General features: G+C 40.5%; 1 protein-coding gene across 1 annotated transcript in view; it reads right to left on the bottom strand.

Annotated features, from left to right (window-relative positions):
* The window catches only part of LOC118847157 (protocadherin-8-like), a 57,104-nt gene extending 47,489 nt beyond the window's left edge, over positions 1 to 9,615 (bottom strand). Inside the window, exons 1-3 of the mRNA XM_036755742.1 lie at positions 7,012 to 9,615; positions 6,593 to 6,660; positions 6,354 to 6,487 (exon numbers count right to left, since the gene is read on the bottom strand). Coding sequence (XP_036611637.1) covers positions 6,354 to 6,487; positions 6,593 to 6,660; positions 7,012 to 9,615 — 2,806 coding nt within the window. The remainder of the gene's footprint in view (positions 1 to 6,353; positions 6,488 to 6,592; positions 6,661 to 7,011) is intronic.
* Between the last annotated feature and the right edge of the window lie 7,683 nt (positions 9,616 to 17,298).

Genomic DNA, 17,298 nt, shown 5'->3' with positions numbered 1-17,298 from the left:
CTTGCTCTTTCTCATGCATCACTCTCTATATCCCACCTCTTTGCTTTTGTAAAGATCATACCCTTTCCCTGGAATATCCTCTCTCCTTAGGTCCATATTGGAATCCATTGTTTCCTTCAGAACTCTGATATAATTCAGTAACTTTATTCATGAAGTCTTTCTTGATTCCATATAATATTTCAATCTCCCTTTCAAAAACTACATACCACATGTGCTATGCAAACATTCTGTATGCACACACCCACACACATTATTTTTTCTGTTAGAATGTAAGTTTAAGGATTATTTCAATTTTGTTTTTATATCCCCCCCAGGCTAAGTTCAGTGCCTATTGTATATAGGCACTGTATGCCTACCACACTGTATGCCTACCCCACAATTGTTGCTAATAAATGTCAGTTGATGGATAGATGGAAAGACAGGTGAATTCTTTAAACAAGAAAAAGAAAGAAACTACAGTGAAGGAGAAAAAGTGGCACCTCACTTTAAAGACTGTATGCTTTTCTTATGTTAATAAAATCACTTTTGAAATTTATGGCAGCCACTAGAAATAAGTCAAGGTTGCGAATTTTGTTAGTGCGAAATGATTCAATACCTTTAAAAAAATTTTTAAAAGACCTATTCAACAATGCTAGTATGGCCTGAACTTAAGAAAAGTGTATGAACAGACAACAGAAATCCACTTTGACCTACTTTGTCTCATTGGTTAAATCATCACCTCTGAAATACAACTACTATAGTGTAAGAAATCCAATGAAAACTTGATATGATAGAGTCATCCTATTGAGTGGGTGTTCCTCTCATCCTTCAATATCAGCATCACTGCACATCTATTGCAGCGATAAACTAGTAATAAACAGAAATGGACAAACTGAGATTAAAAGGGTTGAAAGGTTGAAAGAGTATGATAGGATGGAATAAAAGCTGAGGCTCTTCCTCCTATATATCTAAACATTTCCTCTTACAGAGACATGAAATAAAATTACATAATGTGATAGTGCCATGCCACCTTCAAAGAATGACCTATTGCCTCACTAGTAGTCAGTCACAGAAATCAATAGATGACATTTATTCAATGAAATACAAATTGAAATTAGTTAGCTTCACTTTTTATTCAGCAAATTCAAACCAGCAATCAATCCCCATGCGTGTATAGAATACGGAAGTGGGCTTAAAATTGATTGGTATACTCCTCTGCTAATTACAGTATACAAGCAAATGAATAATCAATTGTTAACTCTATTCCTTCTGTATTCATTTTAATGAACAAAGCAGTTCTGTCAAAGATCAACATTATTTGTTTCCAGGCAGAACCTACTAAGAACATTACCTAAGTAGTAGTGTCAGTGATTTACTGGTAATTAAAAATACTCTCTTATTTGATGAACAAATATAAAGCTTCCTTTGCTTTTCTTAAGCAATTGTTTGTAGAACAGTTTTCAATTGCATCAAAAGCCTGCTTAGCAGGGATAAACAGCCTAGGTACTTCTCACTGAGACTGTAGTCAGGAAAATAAAGCAAAACTTGGGCTTAATTAAACACAGATTACTAGGGATTGCAAAACTATGGTATGGCAGCATCAGAATTAGAGGTATGCCTAATAAAACTAGGGTTGCAAAATTAATAAAAAGCTTTCTATTCCTTGTTTTACTAAAGATCCCACCAATGAATTCCAATAGACAGCAGGCTCATTCAGTACATCTTAAATGTGATTATTTTTCCCAAAAATAAATAAATAGAATCCATATGAGCAAAGTCCCAGGAGCAGAAATACATGAGGCATGTTTGGGCTACAGTGAGGGCTGGAAGAAAAGGATTTAATCAGTAAGCACACAATGATTTAGGAAAATATTATGCAAAGCAAGGTACATCTGCCTTGAAGTCTGATCTCTCTAGTATACTCCATTGTAGTAAATTAGACACTTTGAAAGGTATGACTCTTTCAGGACACCCTTTTGCCATTTATTGTATCTCAGCAGCTAGGCGGTGCAGTGGATAAGGCCTGAAGTCAGGAAGATTCATCTTCCTGAGTTCAAATCTAACCTTAGATTGCTTACTAGCTGTGTGACCCTGAGCAAGTCACTTAACCCTGAGCTGGAGAAGGAGATGGCAAATCACTCCAGTATCTTTGCCAAGAAAATCACAAATTTGGGTCACATAGAGTCAGACAAGACAATAACAATGGGCAAGAGAGTAGTTACTGAAGTACTAAAAAGGACATATAAGCCACTGGACAGAGTTAAACACATTTGCCGATTTACCACCAAGGACTGACTTTGATGAATAAAGGAACATTTGTTGATTATCTATAGGAATAAAGATGAGTATATTTTTTGGCAATTTAAATTGAAGTTACAATTACTTTGAATTTGGATTTAAAGTGGTAGAAGTTAAGATTGACAACCTATTGGAAGCTACTCAAGCCTAAGGAGAACATCAAATTATCAGATGTCTTCTTTTAACTATGTTGTTTGAATTAAGTCTCTGAGAAACTACCATACAACTTCTATATATAAATTATACAGAGTTGTGTATCATACAGTATACAAAACTATGTGTATATCACTGGGGATAGCTGAATTAATTGTTGCTAACTAGAAGAAAAAGAGAAAGCTATGGGCAAAGGACAATCTCTGTCCCAGTATCCAAACCAATCAATGCTCCCAAGCAATGAAATGTACCTTCAATTCTAAACCACAGAAGTTGTTCTGGATCCTCTCAAGCTACCTTGAAGGAGAGAACCAAGTAGTTCCTGAGAACTCTTCCCAGTTTTACATTATTTTGAAGTCGAGTTAGCTTAATAACTGAATCACATACACCTTGAAGTAGAAATAAACACTGAGAACTACTCTTTTTATTTACATCTACAAATTGTGTCAATATATAAAATACATCTTACAATCTTTACATCTGTAACCACAAATACTACTTTTTCTAATATTACTCTCAATAAGAATCTTTGGTAAAATACTTGGGACCCACAATGGGTCCCCAACATTGATGTTTTCATAACTTAACGAAACCTTCAGAAAATCAAAGGTTTTTCATACAACTTGTCTTAAGAAACTATCACAAACACAGAAATATATGTATTTCCATGTTTTTTTTCCCCTACATCCTTTGGTGTTTCAGAATGATGTGCTTATTTCAGAGGTATACAAAGGTAAAGTGCTCTCTGGTGTATGATTTAGTCCATTACACTGTCTTAATGGAGTAGACGGTAGCATGATTGTCCCACTGTTTGGGGCTCTTTCATACACACTTGGCACACTTTCACTCTGGGGGGCACTAACTTGATAATAATACTCCTTTAGTTTAGAGTCTTCTGTATGAAAATTAGTATTTCCCAGCTGAGAATGGTGCTGATGGATGACACTTGAAGACAATGCAATCCTAAAGGCATTGCCATAGTGTGATGAAAGATTCTTGCTTGTTTGGGATTCCCAGATTAAAAAGGATCTTTGGGGATCCTTAAAAGTTCTTCTTGCCATACTTCCTTGAAGACCTTAGGAATAAAAAAGGAAGAGTTGGGCTATTTTTAAGCATTTGTGGGGGGGGGGAATCATACTAGAATATTGTACAGCAATATGTTAGAAATATAATCAACCCTGGGTTATTAAGGAACCAGTTTTCCAGACTTTTTTTATTTCTTCTTTTTCCTCTTCTGGACTCCCTACACCCTCTAACTTGGGAGTATGCTAAGGAAATAAATGAAAGTAAAAGTCAAATTAATCACTTCTATTTGTTAACATAGCTGATAAATATAGCATGGAACAAAAAGGTTGAAACCATTAGCTGAAAAAAGATTTGGAATTTGTTCTCAGATTTTATTTATCCGTGCCTTCATATCTCTTACTACTATGTATCCGGACTTTGATATAAAAAATAAATGCAGTGCCTATAGAAGCTTTCCTAATCTCTATCTGTTCAAAGCTTTACACTCATTTGTCATTTTTTTCAGGTGTCCAGCTAATGCAATTTTACAGGTGAATGTGATATATGATGCAGTAACATAAAGTAAAGAATTCAAACAATCTTATTTAAAGTTCAGTATGGGATTGGGGCAGCTAGGTGGCGCAGTCAGTAGAGCACCGGCCCTGGAGTCAGGAGGACCTGAGTTCAAATCCGGCCTCAGACACTTGACACAAGTACTAGCTGCGTGACCTTGGGCAAGTCACTTAACCCCAATTGCCCTGCCAAAAAGCAAAAAAAAAAAAAAGTTCAGTATGGGATACTCATAAAGAATGTGAGATGGCTCCACCACCATTAGGCAGAATCCCATGATATTAGGAGACTTTAATAAAGTTAAAGTTTAGAAAACATTTGAAAAATAAAATAAATGTTAGGATATGCTATAGGACTGACTTAGGGAGCACAGGGACTCATAGATGGAATTGTTAGTGACAAAGGGAAAATGATAAGTAATTGATTCAAGAAAGCCTGACCCACCAGAGGAAAGGGGGAAGTTAGAATGATCATAAATACAAATGATTAGCTTGAACATATAAGTGAAGGATGATTGACTGAGGTGGGAGAGGGATGGTGACTAAGAGTGATAAAAAGATTGCTCTGCTGGTGAAAGGTAAGTTGAGAGAGAGAGAAGCAATAGTGAGGAAATCATTGCAGTAAGCATATTTTAACCAATTAGCATGATGGTTGTAAAGATGAAGAAATTCTAAGTGTAAGCATTTATTATCCAGTTCAAATGGTTTCTAATTAAAGGAGTATAACTAGTACAGTAAACTCAATCAGAGATTAATGTTTGGTGCATGAGTATTGATATTTAGATGAAGGTAGGTGGCATAATGGATAGAGCATCGGATCTGGAGTCATAAAGACCTGAGTTCAAATCTGGCCTCAGATACTTACTAGCCATTTGGTAAGTCACTTGACCTCTCTCTGACTCACTTTTCTCATCTGTAAAAAAGGGATAATAATAGCACCTGCCAGAGTTGTTGTGAAGATTAAATGATATAGTATTTATAAGGCATTTGGCAAACTTTAAACTAATGGCAAACTAATTCTAGCTATTATTATTGTATTAATCTTTTGTATCCAGTCATAAGACATATGCTGATTTTGTTAATACTATAGTTGAGTGTCGAAGAGTAGTAGGCACACAACCTTTGTGTCTCATTCCTATTCCTTCAGAAAAAAATGAATATGGGAATTGGAGCATTCAGACATTACTGTCTATACATACTATACATCCCAGGGCATCCTTGCACCTCACTGAAACCACAGGAATGGAGACAAGCATCAACACATGGGGATGAACAATGAGACCCACAGTGTAACCTGCTGAACAGCCAGAAATCACCTGTTCTAGGGAGAGATATGTAGCTCTCTATAAATAGACTCTGTGGGATTGGAGAGAGAAAATCACTAACATCAAGACTGACCATGGAACTTCACTCCCAAGAAACAATTACTCCACCTGCCTACAAGGGAGGGCTGTATTCTGGAAAGAGAGAAATAGTTTGAGAACATAGGTGTCATTCCACCCCTGACTATTGTTATGTTGTGTCTTGGGTTCAATGAAGTGAATAATATTATAATAATTTCCAGTGAAATATTGTTAATCAAGTCACAGATTCAATCTCTAATTATTTCCAAGAAAATGTACTCTTTAAGACTTATGATGCATTATTTTGATTCCATTCAACTGTTTGCGACATACTTAATCTACAACCCTTTGATGTACTGGAACTGAAGAGAATATCATCCAAGATGGGAAACTTAAAAAAACTTAAAAACAACGACAATAAAGGATAGGGATAACAGGTACTTCTCCCAGGGATTGGTTCTTGAAACAGTCTTTTGTCATTTTTTTATAAACAGTCTGGGGGAACACATTCTTAATGAGAGTCAACTTCTCAGGTAACACTAAAATCTTCCATGCAGTAAAACAATCTAATTCAGCTGCTTAAGAAGCCAGTATAATCTTAGACTACTTTAATAGAAGTATATAATATCCAGAGAACAAGAAGTAGTAGTCCCCTTATATTGTGCTGCTAAAAATAACATTTGGAGTTTTGTGCATGCTGAAAGTGGTGTTCCAACCTAACTGAATTCCCAGAAATTCCTTTCTGAGACTCTCACATGTACAGTCAAATTCAGCTCCTGATATGCTTGACATGTTGTCAGCATCATAATGTAAAACAGTATCAATTATCATGACACACTGAGTTTCAGAGTTTCTCCTTTTTGAGCCAGCAGGAGTCAGCAAGAGCCTTCCTTTAATGTCACATTTGTGACCACTTGCTAAATTTTGCTCTTTTAGTCTTAGTGCAAATATATGAAGAGGATGCTATGGGGTGAGAGGTCTCCATAGTTAGGCAGTACACACTTACCAACTTGCTTTTCAGGCATCTGAAGGGATGTTTTCTTGACCCCTTCTCCACTAATATCAGAATCACTATCATTACATTCACTGTCTCCTTTCCCACTGTCCTTCACACTGGATTCATCTGGTCTTGAATGGGTACTGGAAATCAAAAAGAAGAAATTACTTTGGTTACACATAAAAATGTTAAACATAAAAAATGTCAAGCATATTGCTGAGACATAACAATAAATATTCTGAAATTACCCTAAACTTGAAGCAGATTTATCCTCTTGCCACAGAGATGTGGAATGAAAAGGAGCTGAGATTGAACCCTATTAAAGAGAGGTGAGGTGAAAGTAGCAGTTAGTAATTTTTCACCCTTAAATATCAAAACCCACACAGCAGACACACCAATCAGTCATATGAAACTCTTCCCAAAGACATCATTTAAACTCTTCATTGTGGCTGTGTTAAAACTGAACTACAGGGACAATGCACACAGCCGCATAAACGTATTTGTGCCTACAACAATATAAAATCATCAAATCCATACCACCTCTACCCCTAGAATTAGCAAATTAAAATGCACTGGGGAAACTCAAACTTCAGCAGGCACTGTCAGAATTCTTGTGGTAAAGGTTCCTAGGGGTTCCTAGAATTACTAAGACTGGGGAGTGGGGTACCTTGGACTTGGGAGTCTCATTCCTCTCTCGAGATGAGGGAGAAAGGGAAACCCCGCTGTCCCTCGAATGAGGGGTGCTGAAAGTATCCTCTTCCTCCTCCTCCTCAACTTCATCTGTGACAGAAAGACGGTAGGACTCTTCGAGGCTCTCAAAGCCATTACTATCCGACCCTCCAGGAGACCTCCGGCTGCCGGATGTCCAGCTGTCTTCGCTGGCCAGTCCTGATCTCGTGCCGCACTTGAAAAACGCCTTCCTGCCGACCAGGCCCTTACCCTGGCACGACGAGGCCACGGTGACGATGGCCACGAGTAGCAGCCCGCAGCCACCGGCCAGCACCCCAATGAAGATAGTGGAGAGGTCAGGACTCCATCCGGAACCCCTCTGCAGTCGCCCCTGCTGCGCTCCAGCCTGCTCCTCTCGAGAGGGCAGTGGCAGGGGTGGAGGTGGCACCAACATCACATTTCCGCCAGGGGGAGAGGCCGGCGCGGGGACCAAGGACAGGGTGGCTGTGCAGGAGAGGGACGGCCGCCCGCTGTCCCTCACTGTGACCACCACGGTGAGAGGGTCGATGGGCCAAGGTGACAACTGCCGCCGCAGTGACAGCTCGCCGGTGTGCGGGTGCAGCGCCAGTAGCCCGGGGCCGCCGTCGCTGTAGGTGAGCATGTAAGTCAGCTCTGCGTTGGGACCCTCGTCCTCGTCGCGGGCCCACACCTGGGTGACCAGGAAACCTGGAGGTGCCCCGCGGGGCAGCGGCACGCGAGCCGAACCATTGGAAAGCAGTGGGGAAGTCACCTCGGGAGCGTGGTCGTTCTGGTCCTCCACCACCAGCCGCACCACGGTTCGGCCCCACCGGGCTGGAGAGCCACAGTCGTGCGCCTCCAGACCCACCTCCAGCCCAGTCAGCGCCTCGCGGTCAAAGCGCCTCCGCGCCCTCAGTACCCCAGTGTCTGAGTCCACCGAGACGTAGGTGGAGACCAGGCCCCCGCCCCGACCTACTTCGGCCTCTAACAGTCGATAGGTCACCTTGCCGTTAGGGCCTAAGTCTGGGTCCCGGGCAACCACTGTGGTAAGGTAGGCCCCCGGAGGGTTGTTCTCGGTCACCGACACTTCGTAGACGGGAAGCGCGAAGAGCGGAGCGTTGTCGTTCTCGTCTCCCACGCGCACCGTGTAGGGCTTCACAGTGCGCAACGGAGGGGAGCCGCGGTCCTCGGCCACCAGGGTCAGGTTGTACTCGGCGATGCGCTCTCGGTCCAGGGGCGCCGCAGTCACCACTAGGTAGCTGCCCGCGTAGGCCGGCTGCAGTCGGAAGTGCTCGTGTCCATAGAGGGCGCAACGCACCTGTCCATTGGAGCCCGAATCCCTGTCCGAGGTGCTGACCAGAGCCACGAGACTATCTTGAGCTGCCCCCTCCGGGATCAGCGAGGCCACTCCAGGCTCTAGGCCTCCCGGCCCTGCGGAGGAGGCCGAGAGAGGGGCAGCGAAGGAGCTGAAGGAATCGGAGGCGGCGGCCATGGCCACTGCCAGTGGGGTGATGGTTATGTCCGGCGCGTTGTCGTTCACGTCCCGGATGCGCACGATGACCTTGCAAGTGGACGCCCGAGGCCCTGGGCCTTGGTCCTGAGCCCTCACGTCCAGCTCGTAGATGTCCTTCTGTTCATAGTCCACGGGACCAGCCAGAGTCAGGCGGCCTGAGCGCGGGTCCAAGCGGAAAGGGAGCTGCGCCTGAGACGAGGTTCGGCCACAGAAGGAGAACACTACATCACCGTTGGGGCCTTCGTCTGGGTCTGTCGTATTGAGGTCGAGTAGCAGGGAGCCCTCGGGAGCGTCCTCCGCCAGCTCCACCTCGGTGACAGAGCCGTGTGGGAAGGCTGGGCTGTGGTCATTGGCATCGAGCACCCGAACGTTAAGGGTGGCTGTGGCGGAGCGCGGGGGATTTCCACCGTCCTGGGCCACCACCTCTAGGCTGTAGGTAGCCTGGCTCTCTCGGTCCAGCTCCTGCAGAAGCACCAGGTCAGCGTATTTGGCGCCATCAGTTCGAGTGTGCAGCTCCACTAGAAAGGAGTTGTGTGGCTCGACTAAACGCAGGCTCTGGAGGGCATTGCAACCCACGTCCTCGTCCACGGCCACTTCCAAGGAGATGTGGGTGCCCACAGCTACGCTCTCGGACACCTGCACAAGGATCTCGGAGGCCGGGAAGCGTGGCGAGTGGTCATTGATGTCTCTCACCTCCACTTCCACATGTATTAACTGAGAGAAGCTGACCACGTCGAAAGCCAGGATGCACTGCGGAGACTGCTGGCAAAGCAGCTCTCGGTCAATGCCGCTCTCCCCGACGGTCAGCTGTCCTTCAGTCGCACTCACCCGGATCAGAGAGCTGTTAAACTGCTTCATCAGGCGGAAATTTCTAGGAACCTTACCAGGTGAATCAAACATAACGTGTTCAGAGAGGACACCAATGACTGTCCCCGGGGTCTCTTCCTCATAGATGTGGTAATTTACTGTTTCTGTGCGAAATCTAGCAATCAGGAGCCATAGCAGCCACACAGAGCTTAGTCTACGCCTGCATAGAACTACAGTGGGAAACCTGAGTTTCCTGTGAGACATCTTCATTAGAGAGAGAGAGAGAGAGAGAGAGAGAGAGAGAGAGAGAGAGAGAGAGAAAGGAAGAAAGGAAGGAAAGAAGGAAGGAAGGAAGGAAGGAAGGAAGGAAGGAAGGAAGGAAGGAAGGAAGGAAGGAAGGAAGGAAGAAAGAAAGGAAGGAAGGAAGGAAGGAAGAGCAAGCTGCAGAATCTCTATAGCTGTAGACTTTAAACCCTCAGAAACATTCCTAAGAGTTAAGGCTAGAGATACTTGCCCTCTGTTAAATACATGCCATCAGTAAGCCCTCTCAGCTGTGTAACCAGTTTTCTCTGCCCCAGGCAAGTGTGCCTTTTCTGAGCCCTGCCCCAGAGGTTACATAGTTTAGAATATGCAAATGAGTATCTTTTCTGACCAATCCTCCTTTTCAGGGGCCTCCAAGGTCACATTATCCCCCTAAACAGACTCACAAAACAGAGCCTAAACAATGTCTCCTGCAGATCACTATGTGTTAGCATAAATCCTAGAAAAGTTTGTATTTTAAAAGAGCTCACTTGCTTTCTATATGTAGTTTTCATAACTTTCAGGATGAGCAAGCAGGATTTTCATCCTCTGTAATTCTTCCAGAGAACAATTATGTAATCCTCTGATGGGGACATGATTACTTTTCTAGGATGTTTTGAAATAAATATGGATACTACTTTGTTGGATGTGGTTTGGGCTCTCTATTCTGGGACTTTCTTTTTGTTTGTTTTTCTCATATTTTTTATTGACTGGTTCTAGGGAACTACCTCTTCAGTGTCTGCAAATGTCCAATCAGGAAACAACAATTTTCCAAAGTAATCATTTCTGAATAGCTTTCCTACAGCAAAGGAATCATTAATAATGAAATTTCAACCCGTTCCTCTTCTTTTATGTCAGTGATTACTTATCTGTGATAGCAGGGAATGTCAGGCAGGGGGAAAAATGTTACCCCAGTCAGCTACAAACCAATGCAGTGGGGAATGCTGATAGTAAGGAGAGGGTTTGAGGGAAAGTACTCCAGTTAGTCTTACTAGAAAATTGCCCTGCATCAATTATTTTTAAAAGCCCATGGCTGAAGAAAGCCACGGGTGGTCTGATTTGCTGAAGGCTACAGAAACATTAAACCATCTGTTCATATCACAATAAATAGTTTCATGTTAAGTGCCCTTTATGTGTGAAGTGCTCTAAATGCTAAGCAGCCCAACTTGCTAATGATGACACTGTTACTAATTCTATTGAATTGTCAACAATGCAGAATGTCCTATAACAAATTGAACAAAATCAGCACTGAAGCTGTGTTCGTATGCTGAATCTAATTTTAAAATGAGGTATGCGAATAACCTGTAATTTTATTGATTCCTTCATGGCTATGTCAGCAAATACTTGTTTTTACATGGTTAATAGATAGTTAAAGTTGACTATCAGAGCCAGGACCTAGGAAGCAAAAGCTGGAACTAACTGGCCTTTGATAAGCTCGCTGATGTCTAGGTGCTTTAGTAAATATTGCTGCAAGTGCATTTCTAGACCATGCTGTGGCAAGCAAGAGCTAAAGGGATTTTTTTTTTATTTTTATGGAAAGCTGCTTAAATAATGACAATGCTTATTTATATAGGTTTAAATATGCCATGATTCCACAAACATTTTATCATAATAATTTTATCAGAATGCTTTGCTCTCCTGGGGAATACAGAATAACAAATAAAATGTACCTTTACCCTCTTGGAGTTTACATTTTAGAAGGAGAAATATAACAGTACACAAACAACTAATATTTAATGGAACCTTAAATATACAAGAGAAATATAAATACTATGAAAATTTGAGCAAGGAGATATAAATTGGGGAATTAGGATAGGGAGGATGAATCAGTCAACAAATCAAGTCAACAAGCATTTATTAAGCATGTACTCTGTTCCAGAGATTGTGCTAAGCACTGGGAATAAAAAGGCAAAAATAAAACAAAACAAAAACAAACCAGTCCCTATTCTCCAGATATTCATATTCAAAATGGGAGAGACAGTGTGCAAACAACTATATATAAACAAGATATATACAGGATAAATTGGAGATAATCAACAGAGGAAAGATACTAGGCATCAAGGGAGATCAAGAAAGGCTTCTTGTGTAGAAGGTAATATTTTAGTTGGGACTTGGAGAATGCCAGAGAAACCAATAGTCAGAGATGAGGAGGGAGAAAATTCCAGGCATGGAGGACAGCTAGGAGTTAGAAGGTGGTATGTCTTTATGCAAGGAATAGTGAGGAGGCAGAATCAGGGAAAGCATTAATATCTCTTGGAGTTTATATTGTAGTAGGGGAGATAAAATAATATAGAATAACTAATATTAAATAGACGTACAACAATGAGGTCAGTGCAATAGCTCCGTAGACCTTCAGTTTGGAAAGCAGTCTAATACCTCTTCTCTCCTACATTTTCCTTGGGAGTCTTTCCAACACTAAGCTAGCTCTAGCAATGCATGCATCAACCTCTTCACCTATGTGTACATCCCTGGAAATGATACTGCCAAGGTAAGTGAATTTGTCCATAGCATTCAATATTTCTCCTTTTGCTGTAACTGATGGTTCCACGTATGGACAGTGTGGTACTGGCTGGTGGAGAACCTGTATTTTCTTGGTGTTAATTGTTAGGCCAAAATTAGCACAAGCAGCAGAGAATCAATCCATATTGTGCTACATCTCAGCCTCAGCCTCACTGAGTGTGCAATCATTTCAGAACAAAAAAGCATGAACCAACTTTCCCTCCACTTTAGTCTTGGCTTGTAGCCTTTTCAAATTAAATAATTTACCATCAGTGCAGGAGCTAACCCTGATTCTGTTTTCATCTTCAATGAAGGATGAAAATGTGTTTTTCATCATGTCTCTGAAGAAGGTCTCTGAAACCACACATCTTTTCCCCAAAGTATATGATATCAAACTAGTAGGTCCCTTATGGAATGTACGAAAAGTGAATTCTTATCATTCACTTTGTAAATTAGGAATCACATCTCCCTTTGCATATACAGCAGGCTGCAAAATGCCACAGGTTTGCTTAAATATATGAGTATGTCTCTAATACATATGTATGTGTACATAAATACATATGTATGTTGTATGTGTTTCCCCAGTATCTCATTTGAACTCCATTCCCATATTGCCAACTATCTATTGGACATCACCAGCTGGATGTCTTCTAAGTTCCTTATTTCTTTTGAAGGCATCAACATTTTTTTTAAATCACCCAGGTTTGCAACCTCCACTCATCCTCAATTCTTCCCTCTCCATAACTCATCAGATCAACATTTCTTACATCTACTTCTTTTTTCCCGTTCATATTAGAACTGTCTTAATTCAGGCCCTTGTAACCTTTCACCTGAATTATTGCAATAGCCCCATAACTAGTCCTTCATCTCTCTCTCTCTCTCTCTCTCCCCGTTCTCCTCTCTCCTCTCCTCTCCTCTCCTCTCCTCTTCTCTCTTCTCCTCTCTTCTCCTCTCATATCCATCCTCCATGAATTATAGAATGATGGAAAGAGAACTGACTACAAAGCCATCAAGACCTGGGTTCAAGTCTAGACCTCTGCCATATACTTGCTATATGACCCCGAATAAGTCACAACCTTTCAGTTCTCTAGGCAACTTTTTTAAAAAAGTACATGATAGCTTTGTGTTATATTTAAAAGGAATAGCAAGCTGTACATAATAGATTTGAAGTTTCATATGTAATAATCTTTTTATACTGTTATGGACATGCTTGTTTTATTTCATAAATTGAAAAGAAAAGAAAATTTTTAAAAATTTAAGAAAAAAAAACTATAAGTTGCAGAGAAGGTAAGAACCTCAGTACAAAGAATTTCTTCTTCAGCTCTACCAGTGAAATCACAGGTCCATTCCCTATCCCTAAAATACTAATCTGGACCATACTCTTCCTTGAGAATCAGTCATAGCTCCTTTTCTCTAAGGATAAAATATATACTCTTCTGTTCAGCTTTGAAAGCCCATAATCCAGCTCCGGATGACTTTACCAGGATTGCTGCCCATTTCTCTCCTTCGTATGTGTAACAGGAAGGCAATAAATACACCATCAATGATAATCGTGAGTAGGTTACACATTCCAGGCAAACTGGCCTTCTTGTAGTTCATCACAAAGGAACTTCCACCTCCCATTTATTTTTCCTTAAGCTGCCCCCCACACACAGAATGTATTCCCTCCTTGGTAGAGGCATATACTACTCATTGGCCTGGATCTGGGGATACAGAGACAAAAATAATATGGTCTCTGCCCCCAAAGGAGCTTCTCAGTTACTGGGGAGAAACAATAAATACATAGAAGAGTAATTGCAAAATAGCAACTGTAGTGAGAGTATTAGCAACCGAAAGGATTGAGAGAGGGAGAGAACTTTGGCTTATTAGACCACATCATTTTTGACTTTGTCACCCCAGGATCTAGTGAAATGAGTAATACATGCCTCTACCTGAGGCTGGGAGGGGTGTATGGGTAAATGTTTAACAACTGGCTTTCCAGGAAAAAATAAAAAGCCCAAACACTTTTAAGTTTAATCTGCATTATTCATACTTTATCATCTACACAATCAATGAAACAATAAATCAAACCCTGGTTTGAAGGTTTGGTCTATTTCTGAAGTATAAATTTTCAGGCTGAAAATTGAACAATAACCTCTCAAGCTCACTTCTATAATAGGGCCTGGATCAATGATTTCATTGGCATAGGGAACTGGCAAGGGGGGAAACTCCCTTTACCAATGCAATTGGCACCATCTCTATAGCAAGAGCTGCCTAGAGCACAGAGAGCTGAATTGACCTAGCCTCTGAATGACTGAATGAATATAGTACAAATTATTCAGACCTAGATTGCAATGAGACCCTAGAGAAGGATGGTGATAATGAAAATAGAAAAGCATATCAGATCAGGACATAAATAAAAAACCCCAAACAGGACACAACACAACACCCTGAAAAACACATTAATCTTTTAATACCTTATGTTATATTCAGATACAGTTATAGCAAAAAGCAGAGGCATATTCTTGATTTTTCACTCTCTTAGGGCATAGCTGTTTGGGGACCAGCAAAACATTCTCCTTTAGAAAACTTTTCTCCTTCCCTAGACACATTTGTCTGTAAGAATGGATACCCAAGATTGACATTAATTAGTATACTGCATTTCTTAAAAGTTAGGTTGTACATAACTTTCTCACATTCTTATGGCAACAATTTTTTTTTTACTTTACCTAAGGAAGTTTCTAAGTATAGTGCCCCCTGAGCTTGAAAAAGACCTTAGTTTCTCCCTTCCTTTATTCCCTGTTGTCCCTAAGCTTAAAGATGCAAACAATCACACAAAATTAGAAGCTTGCTCCACATAGGAACAGCAAGTGTTCACTGATATGTTTCCTCCCAAAGGACTCTTTATCCCCACCACCAACCACCCACACCCCAAAGAAGCTTAATGAAAATTACTATTTTTCTATAGAATTATTAAATAGGTTTATGATAACAGTACCCCATCCTCATAATGAAAGTAAAGAATAATCTATAGTTGTTTCTCCAAGTTGTAACAAAATCTGAATGAGAATTGAGATTTGCACTTAATTGAAAATTTGACCTACACAGTGCCAAATACATGGCTTCTATATAAGAAAACATAAGCTGGGTTTAGGAAAATACTCCCTTTTTTCTCCCAATATTTGGCATCAATTACTATGAGGAGTTTGCTATGCTGCTATTGGTATTCATTATTAGGATTATCAGCATTTCACAGCAAATAATCACCTCTTTAAAATATTGCCTTATGAATAAAGGACATCTGGAGTTTTAAGAAAGAACATTTTCTGAGGCTAACATCAGTATTGTGCCAGTCGAATGACAAAGTCAGATGATATAGAACCTGTATGATCTGTCCCCTCTAGGGACCTGTCATCAGGATGCTGTGTTTACAGCCCTGAGCTGCTGCTAGTACATTTGTGTTTCATTCTGTTGGCTCTGTTAGATAAAAATCTGTCTTTATATTAAACGCTTTGTGGCAGAAATTTGCTTTCTGATGCTTGTTTTCACATTTGCCAGCGTATTTCCAAGCTGTAAGTCCATAAAGTGTAGTTTTGATCTCTGTTGGAGTCGAATGTAAAACAAAACAAACAAAAAAAAGGAAAAGACAACTCTCAGAGAAAAAGCAGAATGTGAGTGAAGACGGCAAATGAAGCAGCAATTTGTGCCTCTTGTTCAGTTTGGTAAAAAGACATTTTGGTGTTTTCAGGAAGCCAAAGACAACTTGCCTCCCTACAGAGTTCACTTTTGTCTCTGAAACAAAGACACATGATACACTAATTTTCACCAAATTGTGGGGAAATCAAGTCCGTAAAACAGGATTTAAACTCGGAGAACATTTAAACAGAAGGCCTCCATACTTTTGTAAAGTATGTGTAAGCCCTTTGCCATACTTAAGTGTGTGTGTGTGTGTGTGTGTGTGTGTGTGTGTGTGTGTGTGTATTTCTAGGTCAACTAAAGTACCTATTGGACTTTAGAGGTATGTAGAATATAGTTAACTAGAAGGTAGTAGACTACTGAATGTTTCTAAAGTCCACCTTTCCTGTTACATGACTCCGTGTCCATGTTTTTAGAACAAATTAAACTACAGGAAATTTACTATTATAAAATGTCTAGAAACTGGTTTCCAAGTGTAAAAGTACGTATGAACTTTTACAGGACCTTGAAACTTATTTCTCCTCAGGCCAGAAACCATTTGGGTATAGTTCAGAACAGATCTCTATACCATTAAATATACTTTCATTTCTCAGCTGAACATTCTGGAGACTTATGAGCATAATGTTATCAAGTGCAATGTTCCTGTCTTCAAGGAGTAAGTCTCAGAAACTGAAGCTATTAAGAATGTTTGGAAGAAAACAAATCAACCGAATGGCTTGATTTTTTTTCCTTTTAGAATACTTACTTCAAAACATAACTAAAGTCAACCATTGACAATCTTAGCAAAAAAAAAAGAATTATGTCTAGCTACTTCATGTTAGGTTACATTCTCTCACATTCTTATGCCACTGCATACTAAATTTTGTTATTAGAACTTCACTGCACAGCCTCTTCTGAGGAGGGTTACCAGCAAATTGCTGTTATTTTTATTAAATGATTTGGAGAGGAATAATTCAGGGCCGTAGAGAGCTAAATCAGCCAAAATGCTGCCTGCAAGAGCAATATAGAAGCAAATCATTTTTATCGACTTCAAAAACATATTTTTTTACCCCAATGGAAATGATAGGGCAGTGCTATAGAAGAGAAAAACTAATCATTAGTCCCCTTAACACAAAATAAGGATTAAGCTACATGACCTTCCATTTTGGAATATATTTTCCCCTAAAGCATCAGTCTGTTAATAAAGATATTATAAAAGCTACCGTGATTTACAAACCAGTTCTGATTCACGGCTCTATTGCTGTTGTTAATAATTCTACACTGAGGAAAAGGAAGTCAATAGACTGTATATGGATACTATCCTTTTACTTAGTGACATCTAAAATCTCATAAAAATTGGGCTTGGTAGATAAATAATGGAGTTAATTTTCAGCTAACATCAACAGCATACTCATTCTCATGTTCCATGAGAGAAAAGGGAAAGGGAAAGGCAGATGGATAAAGCAAAGACTAAGGGAGAAGTAAGCTGGGCCA

The sequence above is a fragment of the Trichosurus vulpecula genome, chromosome 4 (assembly GCF_011100635.1).
Source record: "Trichosurus vulpecula isolate mTriVul1 chromosome 4, mTriVul1.pri, whole genome shotgun sequence".
In the NCBI taxonomy this organism is placed as follows: Eukaryota; Metazoa; Chordata; class Mammalia; order Diprotodontia; family Phalangeridae; genus Trichosurus; species Trichosurus vulpecula.
The sequence above is the reverse complement of the archived record's forward strand: the minus strand, read 5'-3'. Positions and strand labels throughout refer to the sequence as shown.